General features: G+C 31.0%; 3 protein-coding genes across 7 annotated transcripts; 2 read left to right on the forward strand and 1 right to left on the reverse strand.

Moving 5' to 3' along the window:
• Positions 1-704: 704 nt before the first annotated feature.
• Positions 705-4,654, reverse strand: LOC148276475 (uncharacterized). 2 transcript variants are annotated; one of them, XM_088234192.1, is made up of 7 exons: positions 4,435-4,654; positions 4,147-4,305; positions 3,356-3,404; positions 2,804-3,050; positions 2,574-2,726; positions 1,286-1,366; positions 707-1,130 (listed from the first exon to the last, which is right to left on the reverse strand). In XM_088234192.1, exons 1-7 carry the CDS (start codon positions 4,552-4,554, stop codon positions 749-751), a joined length of 1,191 nt encoding a protein of 396 aa, XP_088090318.1. In that variant the 5' UTR covers positions 4,555-4,654; the 3' UTR covers positions 707-748. The 2 variants fall into 2 exon arrangements, with proteins under 2 accessions (XP_088090319.1, XP_088090318.1); XM_088234193.1 differs by lacking the exon at positions 4,147-4,305 and having other exon boundaries at positions 705-1,130.
• Positions 4,655-5,887: 1,233 nt separating this feature from the next.
• On the forward strand, positions 5,888-8,868 carry LOC148276476 (uncharacterized). 2 transcript variants are annotated; one of them, XM_088234185.1, is made up of 6 exons: positions 5,888-6,061; positions 6,675-6,814; positions 6,923-7,044; positions 7,168-7,412; positions 8,460-8,614; positions 8,695-8,868. In XM_088234185.1, the coding sequence occupies exons 1-6, from the start codon at positions 5,980-5,982 to the stop codon at positions 8,866-8,868; spliced, it is 918 nt and encodes a 305-aa protein (XP_088090311.1). In that variant the 5' UTR covers positions 5,888-5,979. The 2 variants fall into 2 exon arrangements, with proteins under 2 accessions (XP_088090311.1, XP_088090310.1); XM_088234184.1 differs by having other exon boundaries at positions 5,889-6,061; positions 8,460-8,620.
• On the forward strand, positions 8,768-17,756 carry CPT2 (Carnitine palmitoyltransferase 2). 3 transcript variants are annotated; one of them, XM_088234181.1, is made up of 9 exons: positions 8,768-8,908; positions 10,977-11,594; positions 11,676-11,854; positions 12,605-12,875; positions 14,587-14,783; positions 14,937-15,106; positions 16,085-16,198; positions 16,468-16,772; positions 17,421-17,756. In XM_088234181.1, exons 2-9 carry the CDS (start codon positions 10,984-10,986, stop codon positions 17,569-17,571), a joined length of 1,998 nt encoding a protein of 665 aa, XP_088090307.1. In that variant the 5' UTR covers positions 8,768-8,908; positions 10,977-10,983; the 3' UTR covers positions 17,572-17,756. The 3 variants fall into 3 exon arrangements, with proteins under 3 accessions (XP_088090307.1, XP_088090306.1, XP_088090305.1); XM_088234180.1 differs by lacking the exon at positions 8,768-8,908 and adding an exon at positions 9,919-10,352; XM_088234179.1 differs by lacking the exon at positions 8,768-8,908 and adding an exon at positions 10,348-10,836.
• Positions 17,757-18,639: the final 883 nt, after the last annotated feature.

Consider the following 18,639-nt stretch of genomic DNA (forward strand, 5'->3'; position numbering starts at 1 on the left):
ATAGACATAATATGAAGGTCACAATATCTAGATTTTACTATCCGTATCCCTCAATCAGCAGGATTTTAATGATTATAACAAAGACTTAAAATTTTTAAATGGCCACGAATTGCATTATACTAATATTGCATGACTAAAAAATATCTTCGAGAAACTCTGCATGAAATATTTATAATTTAATTTAGAATATTTTCTTTGAATGAAGTTATATAAAAAGAAGTAAATGATTACGTGCATATTCCTTGCAATTTTTTGTTACAAAATCAAATTAAAACTCAATAAATTATTTTTTACTATGGCTACTCGCTTGAATAATACATAAACATTTTTTTAACAGAACGTATTGAAACTAGATTTTAAGCAGTTTAATGTATGCAGATATGTACTTATAAATACATACATTTTATTGAAAAGTATACAGATCATATTTTCATCAATTTTTAAATTTTTACAATAATTTGTAACCACATGATTTATATTTTTACTGTCTGCGGCGCAATGTTTTTATGCAAAATTTCAAATCTCAGCTTTATTGAATCTATAACAGATCTGAATCTTGCATTTATTAATTCCTTATTAGGAATTAATTAATTAACTAGGAAGCTTATAAAATTATACTAATTCCAAAGAAAATGTGATGACTTGTCATGTGTGTGGGTCGAAGAATGACAAAAAAACTCTTTTGTAATTATTTAATAAATCATTAAAAAATATGTTTATTGTTTTATTTATATATTATAATTTTGTATTAATACATCGATTCATAACATCTTCTGAATTCATTGTAAACGTTTATATTCGATGGGATGTTTGAAGGAATCAGTTGTAGATCAATGATAGGTATGGATGGAAGTCCATCGTAATTTTTAGACGTGTCAGTTTTCGCCTTTGGTAATTCCTTCACTTTTTCATGTCTTTGTCGGTGTCTTTTCATCTCTGATATGTTAACAAACCCCTGCAGGCAACCGGGCCAATCACACTTAAATTTCTTGTCCCCTGTATGCCTCTTAAAGTGATTTGAAAGGTGATAGGAAGTTACAAAGGTCTTGTCACACATGGAACACGAGTATGGTCGCTCTCCTGTGTGAATTCTTAAGTGTTTTTTTAGTGCGTGTGAAACTGTGAAAGCCCTGAAAATTATAAACATAATCTAATTTACTCTGAAACCGTGGCAGAAATAAAAAAAGCACATTTGACTGATAGAAGGATAATGTGAAAACAAAAAAATGATTTGATTATTTGATTAGCGACATATACTCATGCAATATAATGAATTTTTACAGACCTGGGACATACTTCACACTGGTAAGGTTTGACTCCAGAGTGGGTCCTTTTATGAATCATTAAGTGACCAGATTGAGCAAAACTACAATCAACAAAAAAACATCCATTATTTTCATTTCGGTATTTTTTATGCATTTTGTCAAACACTGTTATTCTGCCTAGTTAAAGTACTATTTTTTTTAATGTTTTTTTATTGCTTTTTATATTAATGCGTTCATTGTTAAACTTGTTGGGCTTTCATGGCCATTCAGATGCACAATAAGTTTATCCTGGAGAAGAAGGCGAACAACACATGGCATAATAGCCCAGAAAAACTCTTTTTATGGATCCTTTTCCTAACATATTAATAGTTCGATGAACTTACTTCGCGTTTAAAAAATTTAGGTTAAAATAAAAAATATTTTGTCTACTATTTAGCGAAAATATGTTTTAGGTACTTGTAAAATAAAATTCTTCATGGAAAAACCACGTTTGACGGTAAAAATGTTTATTTGCTACAAGAAACAAATTTATCATCTATGATTATATTGTTTTTCTATTTCAAATGCCACCTACATAACGCCTGCAGAACACCTATTCTCCTCTATGGATGCGAATCGTGGCACCTCACTAGGGCCCAAAACAGCAAAATACCGAGTTTTGAGAATAGGTGTCTCAGAAGATTCTTGGGTGTGCGGTGGTTTGACTTTGTGGGGAATGAGGTAATAAGAGAATGGAAGCAGCAAACTCCGGTGACAACCGTTATCAAGCGAAGGCAATACGGTTGGCTAGGCCATATACTGGGGATGCCCCCTGAGAGCCTTAACTACGCTTGCCTACTTTACAAGGCATCAGGTTCTCGACGTCCCGGACGTCCACTGCTGACAGTTCGTCAGCAGTTTATGTCAGATCTTCGGGACGAGAACCTGACCTGAGAACATTTATAATGATATTATTTGTACGTAATTGATTTCTACATTACGATTACTGAAAAATATGACAGATCACGGGCGCTTATTCCAGCGTATTTTTTTGACAGATAAGTTGTTACGACTGCCAGATAAGGACAACGCTTTCTTTAAGTTTACATTTCTGGACATCTTATTAGGCTCACCGCAGGCAGCTAGATAATGGCACCGCTTTCTAGCAAACCATAGCTTAACTCTATCATGGAGCCACAACTAGATGAATTTAATCCAAATAAATTTTAAAACAGCTAAAACAAACTCACAAAAAGTATCAAACATAACGTGGTATTTCATTTTTTAAACCTTTGTTTTTACTAAAGTATAAAATAGTTTATTTCCCACCTTCGATCACAAACATTGCAAGTAAATGGCTTATCTCCAGAATGTACGCGCTCATGGTCTAATAGGTTACTATGAAAAAGGAATGTTTTACCACATGTTGTGCACATGTGTTTCTTAGTTTTATCCCTTTCCTTGGGTTTTTCAAAACCAAATCTGAAAATAAAGATTGTTAAAAAAACTATTGCAACAAAAAACAAGTGGATAATTAATTTTAAAAAACAAAAACAAACCGTAGGTCTGCTTCAGTGATTGAAGCAATGGAATTATTCCCTGCTGTTCGTGTTTTTCTGAGTAGATTATCATTTGTTTTTCTTTTTAATTTGACCTTATGTTTTCTTTTGTTAGTATTTTTATGCTGTTTTTTAGCAGATACATTTTTAGGTTTTATTTCCAGGGTTGGACCATAACTGGCTGATTCAAAATCGTTTTCATCTTTTTCAAAAGTAATATTTTTAATAAATCCATCACAGCAAAAAACTAAAAGTATTAAGAAGGTAATTAATAATAATTAAACATGTGAGGCAAATATAGGTCTACGGGCACTTTAAAACGATCAAGTTTTAACCATATAACTATTTTATTGATTGAGTCAGCATTCACTTTGTAACACTTCATGTAAGTTTATTATATTAAAAGAACACAACTATAGTTTCAGGAGAGCACTCCTCCCACCAACGGGTAATACAAAATACTTAAATATATTAGTAAAATAATAGACCAAATAACTAAGTTACAACATCATAATTATTCCAAACATTATAAACCAAATTAAACCTACTCACATTTATCTTTACTTGCGCATAGAACTGACGCTGAATCCAATGGGCTTTCCTTAAATATTTTTTAAGAACATGTAATTATTTGACACAATAATATTTATAATGACAAGATAGTATCCTGCTCCTTTAATAATAAAAAAGAGTTATAGAGTTCAATTTTCAGTAGAACAAAATACATAATGAGGAACTTCAGCCCTACAGGAAATTGAATAAAAAAATTATTTCTTACGTGCGGAAAAATTAGAACAATAAATTGTACAGCAAAGTTTCAAGAAAATGTCCGATTTAAAAAAATATATTTCAATAAAAATTAACTACTTTCAACGACGTCAAGATTTCCGGTTTACGGTAAGTTAACGGACCAATCGGCAGAACTGACCGAGAAGAAGCGGAAGAGAACTTGAGACGTCACTCGCGGAGTAATTTTAAACACATAAAACTTTTTAAAAAGCATAGCGCTGACAATACAATACAAAAAAAAATCATTTTGGCGTAGTTTAATAGTCCATTCACAAATAAAAATTTTAAAAACACTGAACTTCCTCATTGGATGCATCATGAAAATAATAACTATTACATCATTTTTCATATAAATAATTATAACAACATTCATTGTTACATCAGTAAACAAATACTTAAATCTACTTTTAAAATTTCTTAATTTCTTTCTTAAAAAGAAATAATAATTTAAATGAAGTAGGATTAATTTAAGTACGATTTTCCCTTTTTCATTTCGGCCAAATTCATCTAAATATCAGATAATGTTAAAAGTACTAATGTCATTTTCACTGTACCTCAACAGAACACAAAATATCGGTTTTTAAACTAAGGTCAAAATATTTCTTTAGTTTTTCATCGGATATTTCGCATTTTTTTCTGAAATTGTATGCATTATTCAGTTCGAGTAAACAAGGGGAACAGATATTAGGTGGTAATCCATCATTAAAAACAACCTGAAACCATAATATATTTATCAGTCGCAATACTTAATAGCTGGATACTGAACAAATCAAAAACCTCTTGTTATAAATTAATTATATGATGGTGAGAAAATGTATAAATTGTAAATAAAAAATACTCGCATGTATAGTTGAGCATGCCATTAAACGATCGCTTATCGATACGCCTAACGCTGATTTACTGTATATAGAAGTTTCTCCCTTCTTGAGGCAAACTCTACATAAATATTTAAAATTATCCATGTGGGAAAACAGTATATAAAATCTATCAATGTGAATCAGAAACCCCTCGGAAAATAAACAAATATGACAGTTGACGTTGACAGCAGAGTTTGCGCAAAGAGTGCAGAGATCACATGAAATGTGTAAAGATAAAATCACAAAAATAGGTTAACGTTTAGAAGCAGATGAGTTCACAAAATCTTCTTGCCCCATGAATGGTCAGCGCATTTGCCTACCATGACATAGGTCTCGGGCTCGATTCCCGATATGGTGCTTTTACACTAGAATATTTCATTGTCCCTAGACTGGTACCTGAAGCGTAAGACTGATCGCTGCCCTAGTTCTTGTATATTCAATAGACCATTTTTAGAAAATTGAGGTATGAATGCCAACATGTTCATTGTCTTATTACGCGTCCATGTACCTAGCTAAAGAATTATTATTTTTTCCGTTAGTAAATAGTATTTTCATCATTTTTGGAGTGCCAATTGCCACTTACTGACTTTACTTATTGGACTTAAAAAACAAATCAAATGTCTTTTGTAAAATTTACAAAATAGTCTATTTAACATATTATCTAAATACTACATAATAGACTTAAACACTACAACGACCTACCTTACTACTTGAAAACTTTTACCGGAGACAATTTTAAAATCAATCTGAAAAAGCACACGATGACTGAGCTAACTAGACTAGACGAGACATAAAATGACTAGACAATTTTAAATTTCTAATGTAACCCTAACGGGTTTTTTAAAATTGTAAATAAATAAATAAAGAAAAAAAAAGAACTTGGGCAGCGTGATCACCTTACCTTTATGTTACAAAAATAATCAAGACACGCTGCGATTGGTGTACCAATGCAGTGCCTTATGTACCATTAGGTGCGGAAAGGTTATCATAATTGGACGAAACGGTTTTTGGGCTCAGGGGTGGTATTTTAATTTTTCTCTACTCCCTACAGTGGATAATTTTGGGATTTTTATTTTTGCATGTGTTTACACTTTTTTAATTAAACGTCAAATAAATATGACCACGTGAAATCAAACATGATGGTTTAGATTTGGAATATTGTTACGACTTTAAGCATTATCCAAAACACTCAATTATATTGAATTGACTAATCCGCATTTTTTCAAAACAGTTTTATTCATCATTTGACGTTCAATCATCGGCATTACCATGAATGAAGCAAATTGAATGCAAACAAAAAAACCCAAACTGCATTCTCCTCTACCTCCGTTATTAGATTTATAATACTACCCCTGATTTATGCTCTGATGTAGTGCAGAATAAGTACCAAGTAAAAGTGACAAAATTGATACTTACCTCTCAAATATTTGAAAAGTGGAATCTAAGACAAAATCACAAATTGTAATTTAATTTTTTTTAAAAGTACTTAAAAAATAGTGTTTAAGATTTTTTAATAAATTTATTTTTACAATGATGTCTTCATCGAAAAACTCATTTTTGCAGAAAAAGTGCAAAATAAATCCATTAAAAGTGAATAGTATGGTAAATTTGGGTAATTATTTTTTTTATTTTTTAAACATATGATATCGTTACATCCAGTACAACATGCAATGACGTAATTATGTGTCAGTGGCTAAATGTTATTTTACAATGACTAATTAAATAGACACGTTACAGGCGTGAAAAAATGCATTTCTAGTCGTGGATAATTGCCTCCTTTGATGGACTTTCATTATGATCAGACGTAATGCTATGCAGAAATATGCCATCATGTGTGATTAAAGAGTGATTTTGTCGCACTGCAACTGAAAAACCAGACGGATTTATGATTCTATTCACAATTGCAATTTATGGAATGAGATGTTAATTAGTTATTTTTTAAGTATAATACATTTTTCAAAGTTTTAACTGCTTGTTTCGCATCGTACATATATTATAATTCTATGGTTACATCGGTAACGAGTGGGGTACACATAATAAATATTGATAACTTCCTTACATGAATGATAGCATGTTTATCGTGATATGTATTATTCCTTGTTTTTCAAATTGTTGAGGGCTGATTTAATTTATTTTAGATATAGCTAGTATGGGAGTAACGTGGGAATCTTTTTATTATACGTCAGTGGCAGTAGTGCACGATTACGATTCATTTTTCTTTTCAGTTCTTGAAAAAATAAACAAAAAAAGTTTTGAATCATTTTCAATGTACTCAAATGAATCATTATCTCCGGAAGACAAACAACTTGATTTGAATATTATCAAACATACAAGGGGTTACGGAAGAACTGGTTTAGAAAAACAGGTAAGTTAGAATCACCGTTTGAAACAAGAAAATGCAATTACATTGTAATTACATGGATTATAAAATAATATATTTTTTGTCAATTGTATTGTAATTACAATTTCTTAGATTGAGGACTTAAGAAGTATCGATTTATTTGGAGTTTTAATACCGGGGTTAACAGATCTTATGAATCAGGTCCATGACAGTGAAAAGGCGTTATTTCTTATCGACAGAGGAATCGTTAATCGGTAAAAAATATTTGAGCTTTTTATTTATTATTTCGTCAAAACATAATACGTTGAAAGTAAATTGCAAAATATTTTGAATAGGTAATAGAAGATAATGAAGTGTATTGTTTTTTTTTATTCTAGTATATCATACTTGCTAACGCCTTATAACGATGAAGAAAATTATGAAAAAAATCCAAATGTCATAATAATAAAAACGAAAGCTTGTATAACTTTAAAAAATCTTGCTTATTTTTACCAAGGCAGTTTAGATATTATTGAACACGATGAAATAATTGATCATTTAAAAAATATTTTGATTGAACACTCTCAAGACCTTCAAATTGAATCTGCTAAAACGATAAACGTTTTGTGCAAAAATCCATTGCGTAAGTATAATACTACTCTTAAGAATATTAATATTACATAAAGCTAGGGTTTCCTAGGACAGCGGTGCCCGTATCTTAACGGCCGTAGTGAACGGTGATGCGGTGGAAAGCCGTCGTAGTGGTGACTAGAGAGTGGTTTTATTTTTTAACGGTGTTATCAACACCATTTTTATAGAATACCACTCTCTAGTCACCGTTACGACGGCTGTCAACCGCGTTAATGTTCACTACGGCCGTTAAAATACGGGCACCGCTGTCCTAGGAAACCCGAGCTTTAGTGCATATACAACCTTACCTACCTAACGTAATCATTTTATTCTACAACATAATTTATTTACAAATATGACGACATAAATTTTACGCTTTTACTTTCAATATAAGTAAAAAACTGTGTTCAATAATATGTTTGCGAACGGTGATATAACATCGTGTTACTACAAGCAAAAGACGGAATATTCAAAAGCTCCGGCATTATGAAAAAAAAAACATGGAGACACACAGTTTAATAATCCCTTTTTTCATAATTTATAAAATAAACATAATTTAGCCTTGTTATAGCAAAAAAAAAAGTATAAATTTGCCACTCATAATTCACGCGTGCGTCCCCCATCACTGTCAACAACTGACTGAATTTGTTTTACTCAATACCGGCTGCGGTGGCTCCAGAACAGTGTCTCTGTATTCCTTGTAATGTGTTGTATCTTCGTGCTCTCTCTAATACAGGTGTATTGCTGTATTTGCGGACATTTGTCTTCGGATACCAAAGTTAAATATTTTTTGTATTAATATCCAGCATAATTATAAAAATTTTACTTTTCAAATCTGGAGTGAAAATACCCATTTGAAGATCATAAATTTTTTTATTCATGATTTAAAAAAAATAGAGAGATATATTTCTAGTCTTGTATCGTATGTCGACTAGTGTGACATCACAGCCACACAAGAATTTCATTGAGATGAAAACTATCATTTTAATTTCAATAAGTTCAACTACAATATTTTTTGGATCGATTGAGTAATGACTTTTATATGTGTTTTATTTTATAGTTGCTAAAAGAATGTCTCAAAAACATAATATGTCATTATTTTTTCTGGAAAGACTTGAAATTGATGAAAATGAATTAAAATTAATACACTTTGATAGCATGAAATCTTTATTGATTTACGATCCAATGAGTGCCGTTAATAATGATGGCATCAAAGTAATGGTAATAAAATTAAATTTCAAGCTTATTCAATGTAAATTTTAAATATTTCAACATCTTAACTTTTATAATTTTAGATAAGACTGATATCTTCATATGACAAAATTATCAAAGAAGCTGCTATGAGCTGCTTATCGATAATGATAACATATTTAGAAGATCTTCAAGAAAGCAACGTTGTTGATTCGTATACTAAATACACAAGAGAACATTTTTTGAGAAATGGCATACCGGGAAAAAGCGGGATATAATTATTGTCGATCAAAATATTGCCAACTCGTAATATTATTGGTGTGAATTATAAACACAATTATATTTTTTTTTACCAAACATTATTTTAAAATATGATTAAAATTTACTGGGGGATAGCACCGTCAGATGAGCATTTTTTATGAACGCAGACTATTTTTTTATTGGCGATGTGCATAACCGACTGATAAATATCAAATATAATTAGAAGATTTCTATAACCGGCTACGAGAATAGTCAGTTATTGATAAAAAAAATAAACGGTACATACCATATGGATAACATAATACGTCATTATGTTCGCAAGTTTTTTATGCTAGCTAATTGGTAAATATAATGAAAGACGAATAACGAAAAATTAAATTAAGAAAAATAAGGTGTAATTGAAGTTTAAAATTTCACGGTGACAATTGAATAGTTTATTTTTGTCACCATCCGTACCAAATATTTTATTTTCGTTGCATGGAGGCAAGATATCTAAGCTTCAGGTTAAAATCCAGTACTAAGAAAGACAGTGAAATACCCCTATATAATAAATATTTCATGATTTATTGTTTTAGCATTTACTTTGTGGAAAAACATTTTGAATTAATTTAAAATAAAACACTTTGTAAATTTACCATACAAGAGTTTAATACATCAAAACACGACTAGTTTCGGGTAATCAGTATTACCCATCCTCAGGTGTAAATATAAACTAAACTTAAATACATACACAGATTAATACTTAGGTACTAATAGGGTCGGGCGGAAGGGGGAAGGCAATGTGTGGTGGAGGGGTGGGGTTTTTCTAATTATGGGGAATATTGATAGCAGGGGTGATGCATTTTGAAATATAATATTATTAATTAAAGTTTTCTCTGATTATTATTTTTTTATATTTAAATGTTTTCTAAATTGTTCATTATGATTCCTTTATTTATGACCGTATGAAAAAAACCCCACCCCTCCACCATACATTGCCTTCCCCCTTCCGCCCGACCCTATAAGTACCTAAGTATTAATCTGTGTATGTATTTAAGTTTAGTTTATATTTACACCTGAGGATGGGTAATACTGATTACCCGAAACTAGTCGTGTTTTAATGTATTAAACTCTTGCGTGGTAAATTTACAAAGTGTTTTATTTTAAACTAATTAAATATTTCATATTAACTTTGTCTGGAATAAAACCGTAAACCTCACGCACGGTAATCATTTACTACACTATGAGACGAACAATAAATTAATCGATATCAGTGCCATTGAGGTGATTTTCACGAAAAGGCGATACTTGGGTATGTAAGTTATTCAAAATAATAATAAAAATAAAATATCGGACGATTTAACTATGAACATTATATAAAAAGCTTATTATTCGAATATCACAACAGATTATGCACATCGCTACTTTCAATACTTTTCTCGAGACGTCGAATTTGTCGGTGCTAGATTTTAGATTAACCATCTTCCAACTCGCAAGAATATCTTTGCGTGAACTTTGACAGGTAAGAAAGTTATTTCTTGTCTCAAACCATTGTGTTTGTGGTAGCGTATTTTTTTTACAAGTGGTTTTCATATTGATATATCTGAATTTTCATACATTTATTAGCACAGATTTTAATTTACTCAAGACCAGCTCCTTAGTTGCATTGAAAATTATTATACTCTTATACAACAATTATTATTAATTGAAAATAGTTATTCTGCTGTATGTCCACAATATAATGTATTATTTTATTGATTAAAATAAAGAATTTCTAACTTCCTTCGAAACGACATTTTAACAGTTGAAAATATTTTTGTTTGAAGATAAAGTTTTTACTTAAATTCAAAGTATTTGCACACTTCAAATTCTAAGTATCTTATTTTCTAAGATCGTATCTAAAATGATTGCGATTCTTTAATGATTAATTGCCGAGTAATTGTGATAATTAAAAATATATTCTCACTTAGTTAACCATTGAGGCGTGACAAAAATACACTTAAAAGGTAGGTAGCTAGTATTTTTAGTGTTCTTTTGCTTTTGATAAACTGCATTCAACTGCTGTTTTTTTTTCTTATTACATAAATGTAGTCTTAATTTATCTATTGAAAATATTTAAACTTAAACCGACCAACCTTATTTTCAGCACTATCATGTCAGTCATGAGAAATGTGAGACCATTTCAGATAAACATTGCACTTATAAAACATGGCAACAGGTTTGGAAGTAGTAAATCCACTCTCAAGAATGCCGACTACCAATTTATGCAACGGAGCAAGGTGCCAACGATGCATTTCCAAAAATCGCTTCCCCGGTTGCCCATTCCAGTATTAGAACAGACGTGTGAGAGGTATTTGGCCGCCCAGCGACCATTATTGAATGATGAAGCATTTCAGCATGTAGAGTCTCAAGTGGAAAGCTTTTGTAACGGCATCGGTCAGGATTTAGACAAATCCCTAAGAACCGAAGATAAGAAAAATAAGCATACTAGTTATATATCCAAGCCTTGGTTTGATATGTATTTGCGCGAGAGAATTCCACTTCCCATCAACTATAATCCGGCGCTAATATTTAATAATGATTCCAATAAAGACTTCAACAACCAACTTGTACGTTCCACAAATCTACTAATTTCCTCACTAAGATTTATGCTATCTTTACGGTCGAGTATTCTGGAACCGGAAGTGTATCACATGAACCCAAAAAAGAGCGACACTGATTTGTTCCGGACTGTCACCGGAATGCTGCCATCCTCATTATCTTGGTAATCAAATATTTATTTTAATTTTAATGATATGATTGTGATTATGAAAATCTATATCTTTGTTTTGCAAAATATCTACAGGTATGGAGCGTTTGCGTTCAAAGCTTATCCATTGGATATGAGCCAATACACAGGATTATTTGGTTCCAGTCGTATCCCAGAGCTGGGAATGGACAGAATAGTTAATGACCACCAAAGTAAACATATTTTAGTACAAAGAAGGGGTCATTTTTACACTTTCGATGTCTTAGATAAAGATGGTAAGTAAAACGATAACTATTGATGATAGTATAATTCAATATTTCGTTAATTTTATTAGTCTCTGTATTGGTGCATAATTTCTAAACTATTCATAGTAACTTTATGTGTACAAAATAATATCGATTGGCAGGATTCCCATAAGAAGGTGGAAAAATTAATAATATGTGGAATTGATAATGCCCAAACGAATTAAGAAAGTGAAAAAAGGGGATTGAAAAAGAATGAATCTACAAAGAATGAATCTGCTTTTATAAATAAACAATAACAAATAAATCAGGAATACATAAATCTTTAAGAATATAAATAGTTTAAATTCTTAACCGAAGGGTATAAAGATAGGGCAAATTAATTTCAAGGGATCAATTGACATAGTATATGTTCCCACTGTCAGTTTTATATTACACATACTCCATCGTTATTCATGACCCCTCCAAGGGGCTCATTTTGGTCATTTGTGATTCATAGTACACCGCTTAAACCTATAAAATTTAAAATTCACACCAATATTAAGGAGATATCAGCTTTAATGTAAGTGGGTAGATATGTCACCACTTTTTTCAATTGCCCTACAAAAGGTTAAACATAAATACACATTTGATTTTTTTTCTTATATCTTCTAGCTAGGGGTTAAAAATGTCAAATGTATTTATTTGTAGAAATACACATTTTACAAAAGCCATTGTTTATAATTTGGTATTATTTTATAATTTATATATTTTTAATTATGATAATGTCATTGAACGACATAGGTAACCTTGTTGAGCCCCGTCAGTTAATGTCTCGCTTGAAGTACATACTAGACGATCAGCGGCCACCGGTGGAATATCCAGTCGGCATTCTGACTACTCAAGACAGGGATGTTTGGGGATCTCAGAGGCACTACTTGTCGCAAATTGGAAATGAGAAAATCATTAAACTCATTGATTCTGCCCTCTTCAACTTGGTCCTTGATGATGACATAATGGGAGAAGACAAAGTCAAAATGCTACGGAATTTCTTGCATGGAGATGGCTGCAATAGGTAATATTGCAAATATTCAAATTTGTAACCATCTGCAATATTTTGTTTTCTCATCTGAATTTGGAAAATGCTTCTAAAATATAAACCAAATACTCTACTACACGGTAAAATGATTAGGAATTGTTTTTACACTATGTCCAAAGTATCAGTCTTTTATATTTAAAAATGTTTTTTCAGTACAATTTTTTAATAATGTAAGTATTAAAAGTCATATACAGGTAAACGTTGTTTTATGCCGGGGTTCCGTTCCGAGAGACACCGGCGTAAAATGAACACAAATATAATGAAAGATAAAAAATAAAAGAAAAAATTCTAAGAACAATCCAACATGTTTATTTAAAACATATCCTATATATATTCAAAATAAATTCAGTTCAAATTCGTTTATATAAATCACGAATTTTTTATAATAAAAACTCACCAGTTTGTCGGTACTAAATTAAGTTCTCACACTTTTTTAAAAAAAGCATCCAATTTCATTTGCTTTGATTGTTGCTTCCTTTCTTGCAGAATCATAGCATAAACTACAAATCTTTGAATATTCTTTTAATTTTAATGGTAATAAAATAAAAAATATAATCATTCCTTTTTATTTTTCTTAAAAAAAAAACGAAAACTAACTCGGAAATACTTTCACACACACAATAGGCTGCTCGCGTACATAGTGATAGAATAAAACAATGTGTAAAAGTGTGTCTGCTATTAGAATCGCGGCACCTACTGTCGTCTGGTGTCGGCTTAACCGGGGAATCCCACACCGGCACCAACTGGTGTAATTGTAAATCGGCGTAAATCAAACCGGCGCAAAACGACGTTTACCTGTACTTAGTTGACTTCATGTTTATTTATTTAGAGTTTACACATTCTTTATATGTAGAACTGTGCCAAAAACTAAATTTTAAACTTTTTTTTTTTTTACGAAGAGTTTTGTTACGAATATTTATTTTATTGATACCAACAAAATAAATAGTCTAAACAGAGTTTGATTCTCAAATCCTTGTTCATTGCGAGGAAGAAATGTTCTGTAAAATATTGTTTTTGTCAGTTACAATGTTTTGGCGATCGTGGCTCGATATGTCAATTTTGTGTTGGGTAAAAGTTCTTATTTACTGTATTATGATACACACGGTACTTTAAAATTAGGCTAATAATTATATATTCTTACTCATTGTTAATGCGTATTTGTCATGAAATGTTACCCAGGGGCAAAACCAATAATAATATTTTCTGTATGTCCAAATGTTTGTACATTTGAACTGTCATCAAAAAGCGCTCAGATTTTATAACGTTTTGTTTTTTAAATAAATTTTGTATATATTGTCAAGATATAACTAGGTGTTCAAATTTTATTTGTTTAACTATCTAAAAATAAATACATTACATTATATAAAAGTATTGGATTTCATTTATCATCTCTGTTGGAATATCTATCAAGATTAGAAATTTATTTAAATATAATAAATCAGTAGTACTCAAAATAGATACGGCGGCCTCCGTGGTGTAGTGGTCAAAACGCTTGACTCACCCACGGAAGGTTCCGGGTTCGATTCCCGGTGAGAACACAAAAATTAAAATGTGATTTTTCTCAAGCCTGGGTACTCTGTGATGTAATTCACCACTGTAATTAGGCCTCCTGGCCTGTTGTGGTGCAAAAAAAAAAAATGTAAAAATTATATATACCAACCTTGTAAATTGATGATTTTAATTTCAGGTGGTTCGATAAATCATTCAGTTTAATAGTAACTGGTGATGGTGTTAGCGGTGTGAACTTTGAGCACTCCTGGGGAGATGGTGTAGCAATGTTGAGATATTTTCAAGATATTTACAAAGAAACTACTACTAAACCATTTGCTTCATTATCCACGCCGTGCAATGAAGATGGTGTAGAAAATATTGTTAAGAAATTGGGTTTGTACTTTTAAATTTTATTTGGTTTTCATAAATACTTCAGACTAAATTTAGGTAACATTCAGTACTGTTGAAAAATTCAAACAATAATTTAGTAGGTACTTATTTATTTCTCAATCAACTCCTTATAAACGTAATTCTTTATCTTTTCAGATTTTAATTTGGATGATAAACTAAAAGAGAATATAACAATGGCGAAGAAAACATATAAAGATTGGTACTCTTCACTTGCTGTAGATTACCTGATTTATGAGAAACTTAGCAAAAAATCATGTAAAAATTACAAATTCAGTCCAGACTCTATCATGCAACTCGGTTTCCAGGTAAATCACAGTGATTTTTAAAATTTTAAAGTGGTATGTAAACCATATTGTGATATACAAAAAAAAGTTTGTACACTAAATTTATTTTCTCTTCTGTGTGCAAAGTACATAAATATAATAGTCCCTACATTAATGTACAAAAAACATAATGTAACATTTAAAATCTGTAAAAAAATATATTGCGGTATAGGAATGGGATATGATTCTGTAATGTAAAAACATATGGCAAAAGTCGGAATAATCGGCGCGCGTGCATGAGAAGATCTATGAATGTATAGGAAGCGAGATCTGAATGCAAAGATAGAGTGTTGTGGCGTTCTATCCTCTCTGCCTACCCTTACGGAAAGCGGCGTGATAGTTTGTTGTTGTTATTCTAAAAAAAACATTTGTTGTTTATGATTGAATTCCAAATTTAAAAGTAATATGTAGATATTTAAAAATTGAATTTAAGTAGGTACCTAAGTACTTGTTTATGTTTGAATTCCAAAACATAAAATAATAAATTATTTTCAAATAAAGAACTCTTTTAGCGAATGTCAAACTCTGCTCAGGGATGCACTTAGGAATGCGATTTTTAAATATGTATAGAATCTCAGTTGATATTATTTTAGTATAATAAAAAATCCAGTAAAATGAAATAAACGGGTAGAAATTCAATGAAATAATCTGATTGGGATCCATAAAAAAACTAATGCTCTCTGTAAACATTCAAAAACAAACTTTTTTCATACAGATAAAAATAACATCCATCCATTTTTTTGTAAAAAAAATATTTACGCTTCTAACTTTTTTTGTACTTAATGAATTGAAGATTTTATGAGCTTTAAACCTTCTCGTGGCAAAGATGTATATTTATCTGAAAACTGCACGTAAATCAGTCCGGTAGTTATCGAGTCCATCGAGGAGAACCATTCGAACATTGCCTTTTATATATATATATAGATAACTGAAGTTTGAAAATTAATATTTGATTTTCAGGCTGCTTACCACCTCATGACGGGAAAATATGTGGGAACTTATGAATCATGCAGCACAGCTGCGTTTAAACATGGTCGTACAGAAACTATGAGACCATGTACTGTTGGCACTAAGGTTAGTTAAAATACCATGTTTTTAAATTAATGAACAATTAACTTTTATTATATCACTGGTGAATTAAATTACTACAATCTCTCGGTATAAACATACATAAATCACATGATCGATTTAGTGTTTACAAACAAAAAAAAAATTACAGTGTTGTTTAAAATATTAGTAGTCATTTCTGAATAATTTTCAAATTAATTTATAATAAATGTCATCTATATGTGCGGAAGTCAGATGTTTTTGAAAATCAATCTATTTTTTGTACTGCATTGTAGGCATTTTGTGATGCTCTCCATCTGTCATCTCCTCCCCCGGTAAACCAGCTGTATGAGATGATCACTAAGTGTTCTAACACCCACAACCAGCTCACAAAGGAGGCGGCCATGGGTCAGGGTTTTGATAGGCATCTTTTTGCTCTGAAGAATATGGCCGAACAAAGAGGGAATCCTACACCCGGGATATTTACTGACAATGAGTTCAAGAAACTGAATACTTCCATTCTCAGCACCAGTACTCTGTCATCACCCTCAGTTATGGCTGGTGGATTTGGACCTGTTTGTTCTGATGGATTTGGCATTGGGTAATTAATGTGGCTTTGTTATTGTTTTATTAAGAAGTTTTTTTTTCTTTCTATAATCTAACGCGTAGGTTCCCAAACTTATTTGACCCACTGCCCCCTTTTCAGAAAAAAAGTTACTTTATGCCACCCCCCCTTTTTTAAAAATAATTTACATGAAATAGAAAATGAGATGGAATTGTTTATGTACAGATCTATGGTACCATAAATGATAGGTACTTAAATTGTTAACATACAATTTATGAAATAATCTTAACCATACAGATAAATTTGATATACAGCCATCAATTATAAATGGTTTGCAATACAATTTCAGAATGAGCCTGTTGTTTTCTATATTTGGCTCTATTTTTGTCAGCAGCAACTGCAAATCCCCACAGTCAGCTATTTTCAGTCAGGTTCTTTTTTGACATTGAGCGCACTTATGATAAAATATTTATCAATAAATCATCTCGAACATCAAAAATATATTTTTCATATTCCAATATGTATTTTATAAGGTTATATTATTATTATCTCATTGCCTCTCTACTTCCCCCGGGGTCAGGATTGCCCTCTTGGTGCGGATACCCCCCACTTTGGGAACCTGTGTGTCGCATGTTAAAGTTGTAGGTTTTGAACAAATATTCAATTTATTGATTTTGATTTCAGATATTATGTAATGGACAATGCACTCGGAACTGTTATAACAAGCTATAAAGGTAAAAATAATACTGGCTCGGAATTTGTGGAAGCTTTGGAAAAGTCATATGATGATATTCTGAAAGTAATGTCTACTGGAAATATGAAAAAGGATATGTGATAAATTGAACATGATAATTTGTATTGAAAAACTAAGAATGTACTGATTATTAAATTAGGTAATTATTTACATCAAATGCATTAATTTATAGTGCGGCCTTTTGGTTTATATATTATTCTATCTGGCCTTTGAATTGCAATATTTTGTGAAAGAAGAATAAATAAACACGTAGTTCAATGATAAAATATAATTCTTTGATATTGTGGGGTACCTCAACTAGGTAACTTAAAAATTGGGATTTTTGAGTTACCTACTAAAAACACATATTTGTATCTTCCTCCATGAATGCTACAAATAGACAAGTTGTGATTAATTTTTAATTATATTATCATCGGGTTTCTGACTTAAGTGGGTAACTACAAATTTTTAAAAGACGAGATGTCTTCATTAATGGCATAAAATCATCTTCATTTGAAAAGTTAATAGTTTATGTATTAAAAATACAAAAATTAATATTTTGTAATATTCAGCTTCCAGTTTTATTTGAATTGTTAATTTGGGACTTTAAAAGTATCATAACTAAAATGTAGTTACCAACTTGTGCCAAAAACCTGACGTTATAATGATTTGAATGCATGACTTGTCTATTTGAAGCATTCATGGAGGGGGATTAAAAATGTGTTTTTAGTGGGTAACCCACAAATGCTGATTTTTAAGTTACCTAGTTGTAGTAATTACCCCGCAATATTATGTCACGAGTCTAAATTATGTACCAGAGAAAAGCAACATAATAAAAGTGAAAGTTTACTAAATTGACTTCATATAGGTATTACTATTTTTTATATATCAGTGATACTGCAATACCGCATAACTATCAATAGATTTTTTTGTCAGGGGAACGTAAAAAGCGTTCTATTATTATATTACATATTACTTACAATTTTAACCAACCAAAAATACCACTAGTGTTAAAAAAACTATCATTATTTAGAGTAAAAAAAGCACGAATTTAAAACTAACGGCTCTTAGTCCTGATAACAAATTGACGGCAGAAAAACATTTTTGTAAAAAAAAACAGGTTACGCGATATTGTAGTATCACCGATGATATGGGCTATGTGCCTTACTG

This window comes from Micrasema longulum, unplaced genomic scaffold, assembly GCF_059751315.1.
Source record: "Micrasema longulum isolate JH-2025_06_02 unplaced genomic scaffold, ASM5975131v1 h1tg001212l, whole genome shotgun sequence".
Taxonomy (NCBI): Eukaryota; Metazoa; Arthropoda; class Insecta; order Trichoptera; family Brachycentridae; genus Micrasema; species Micrasema longulum.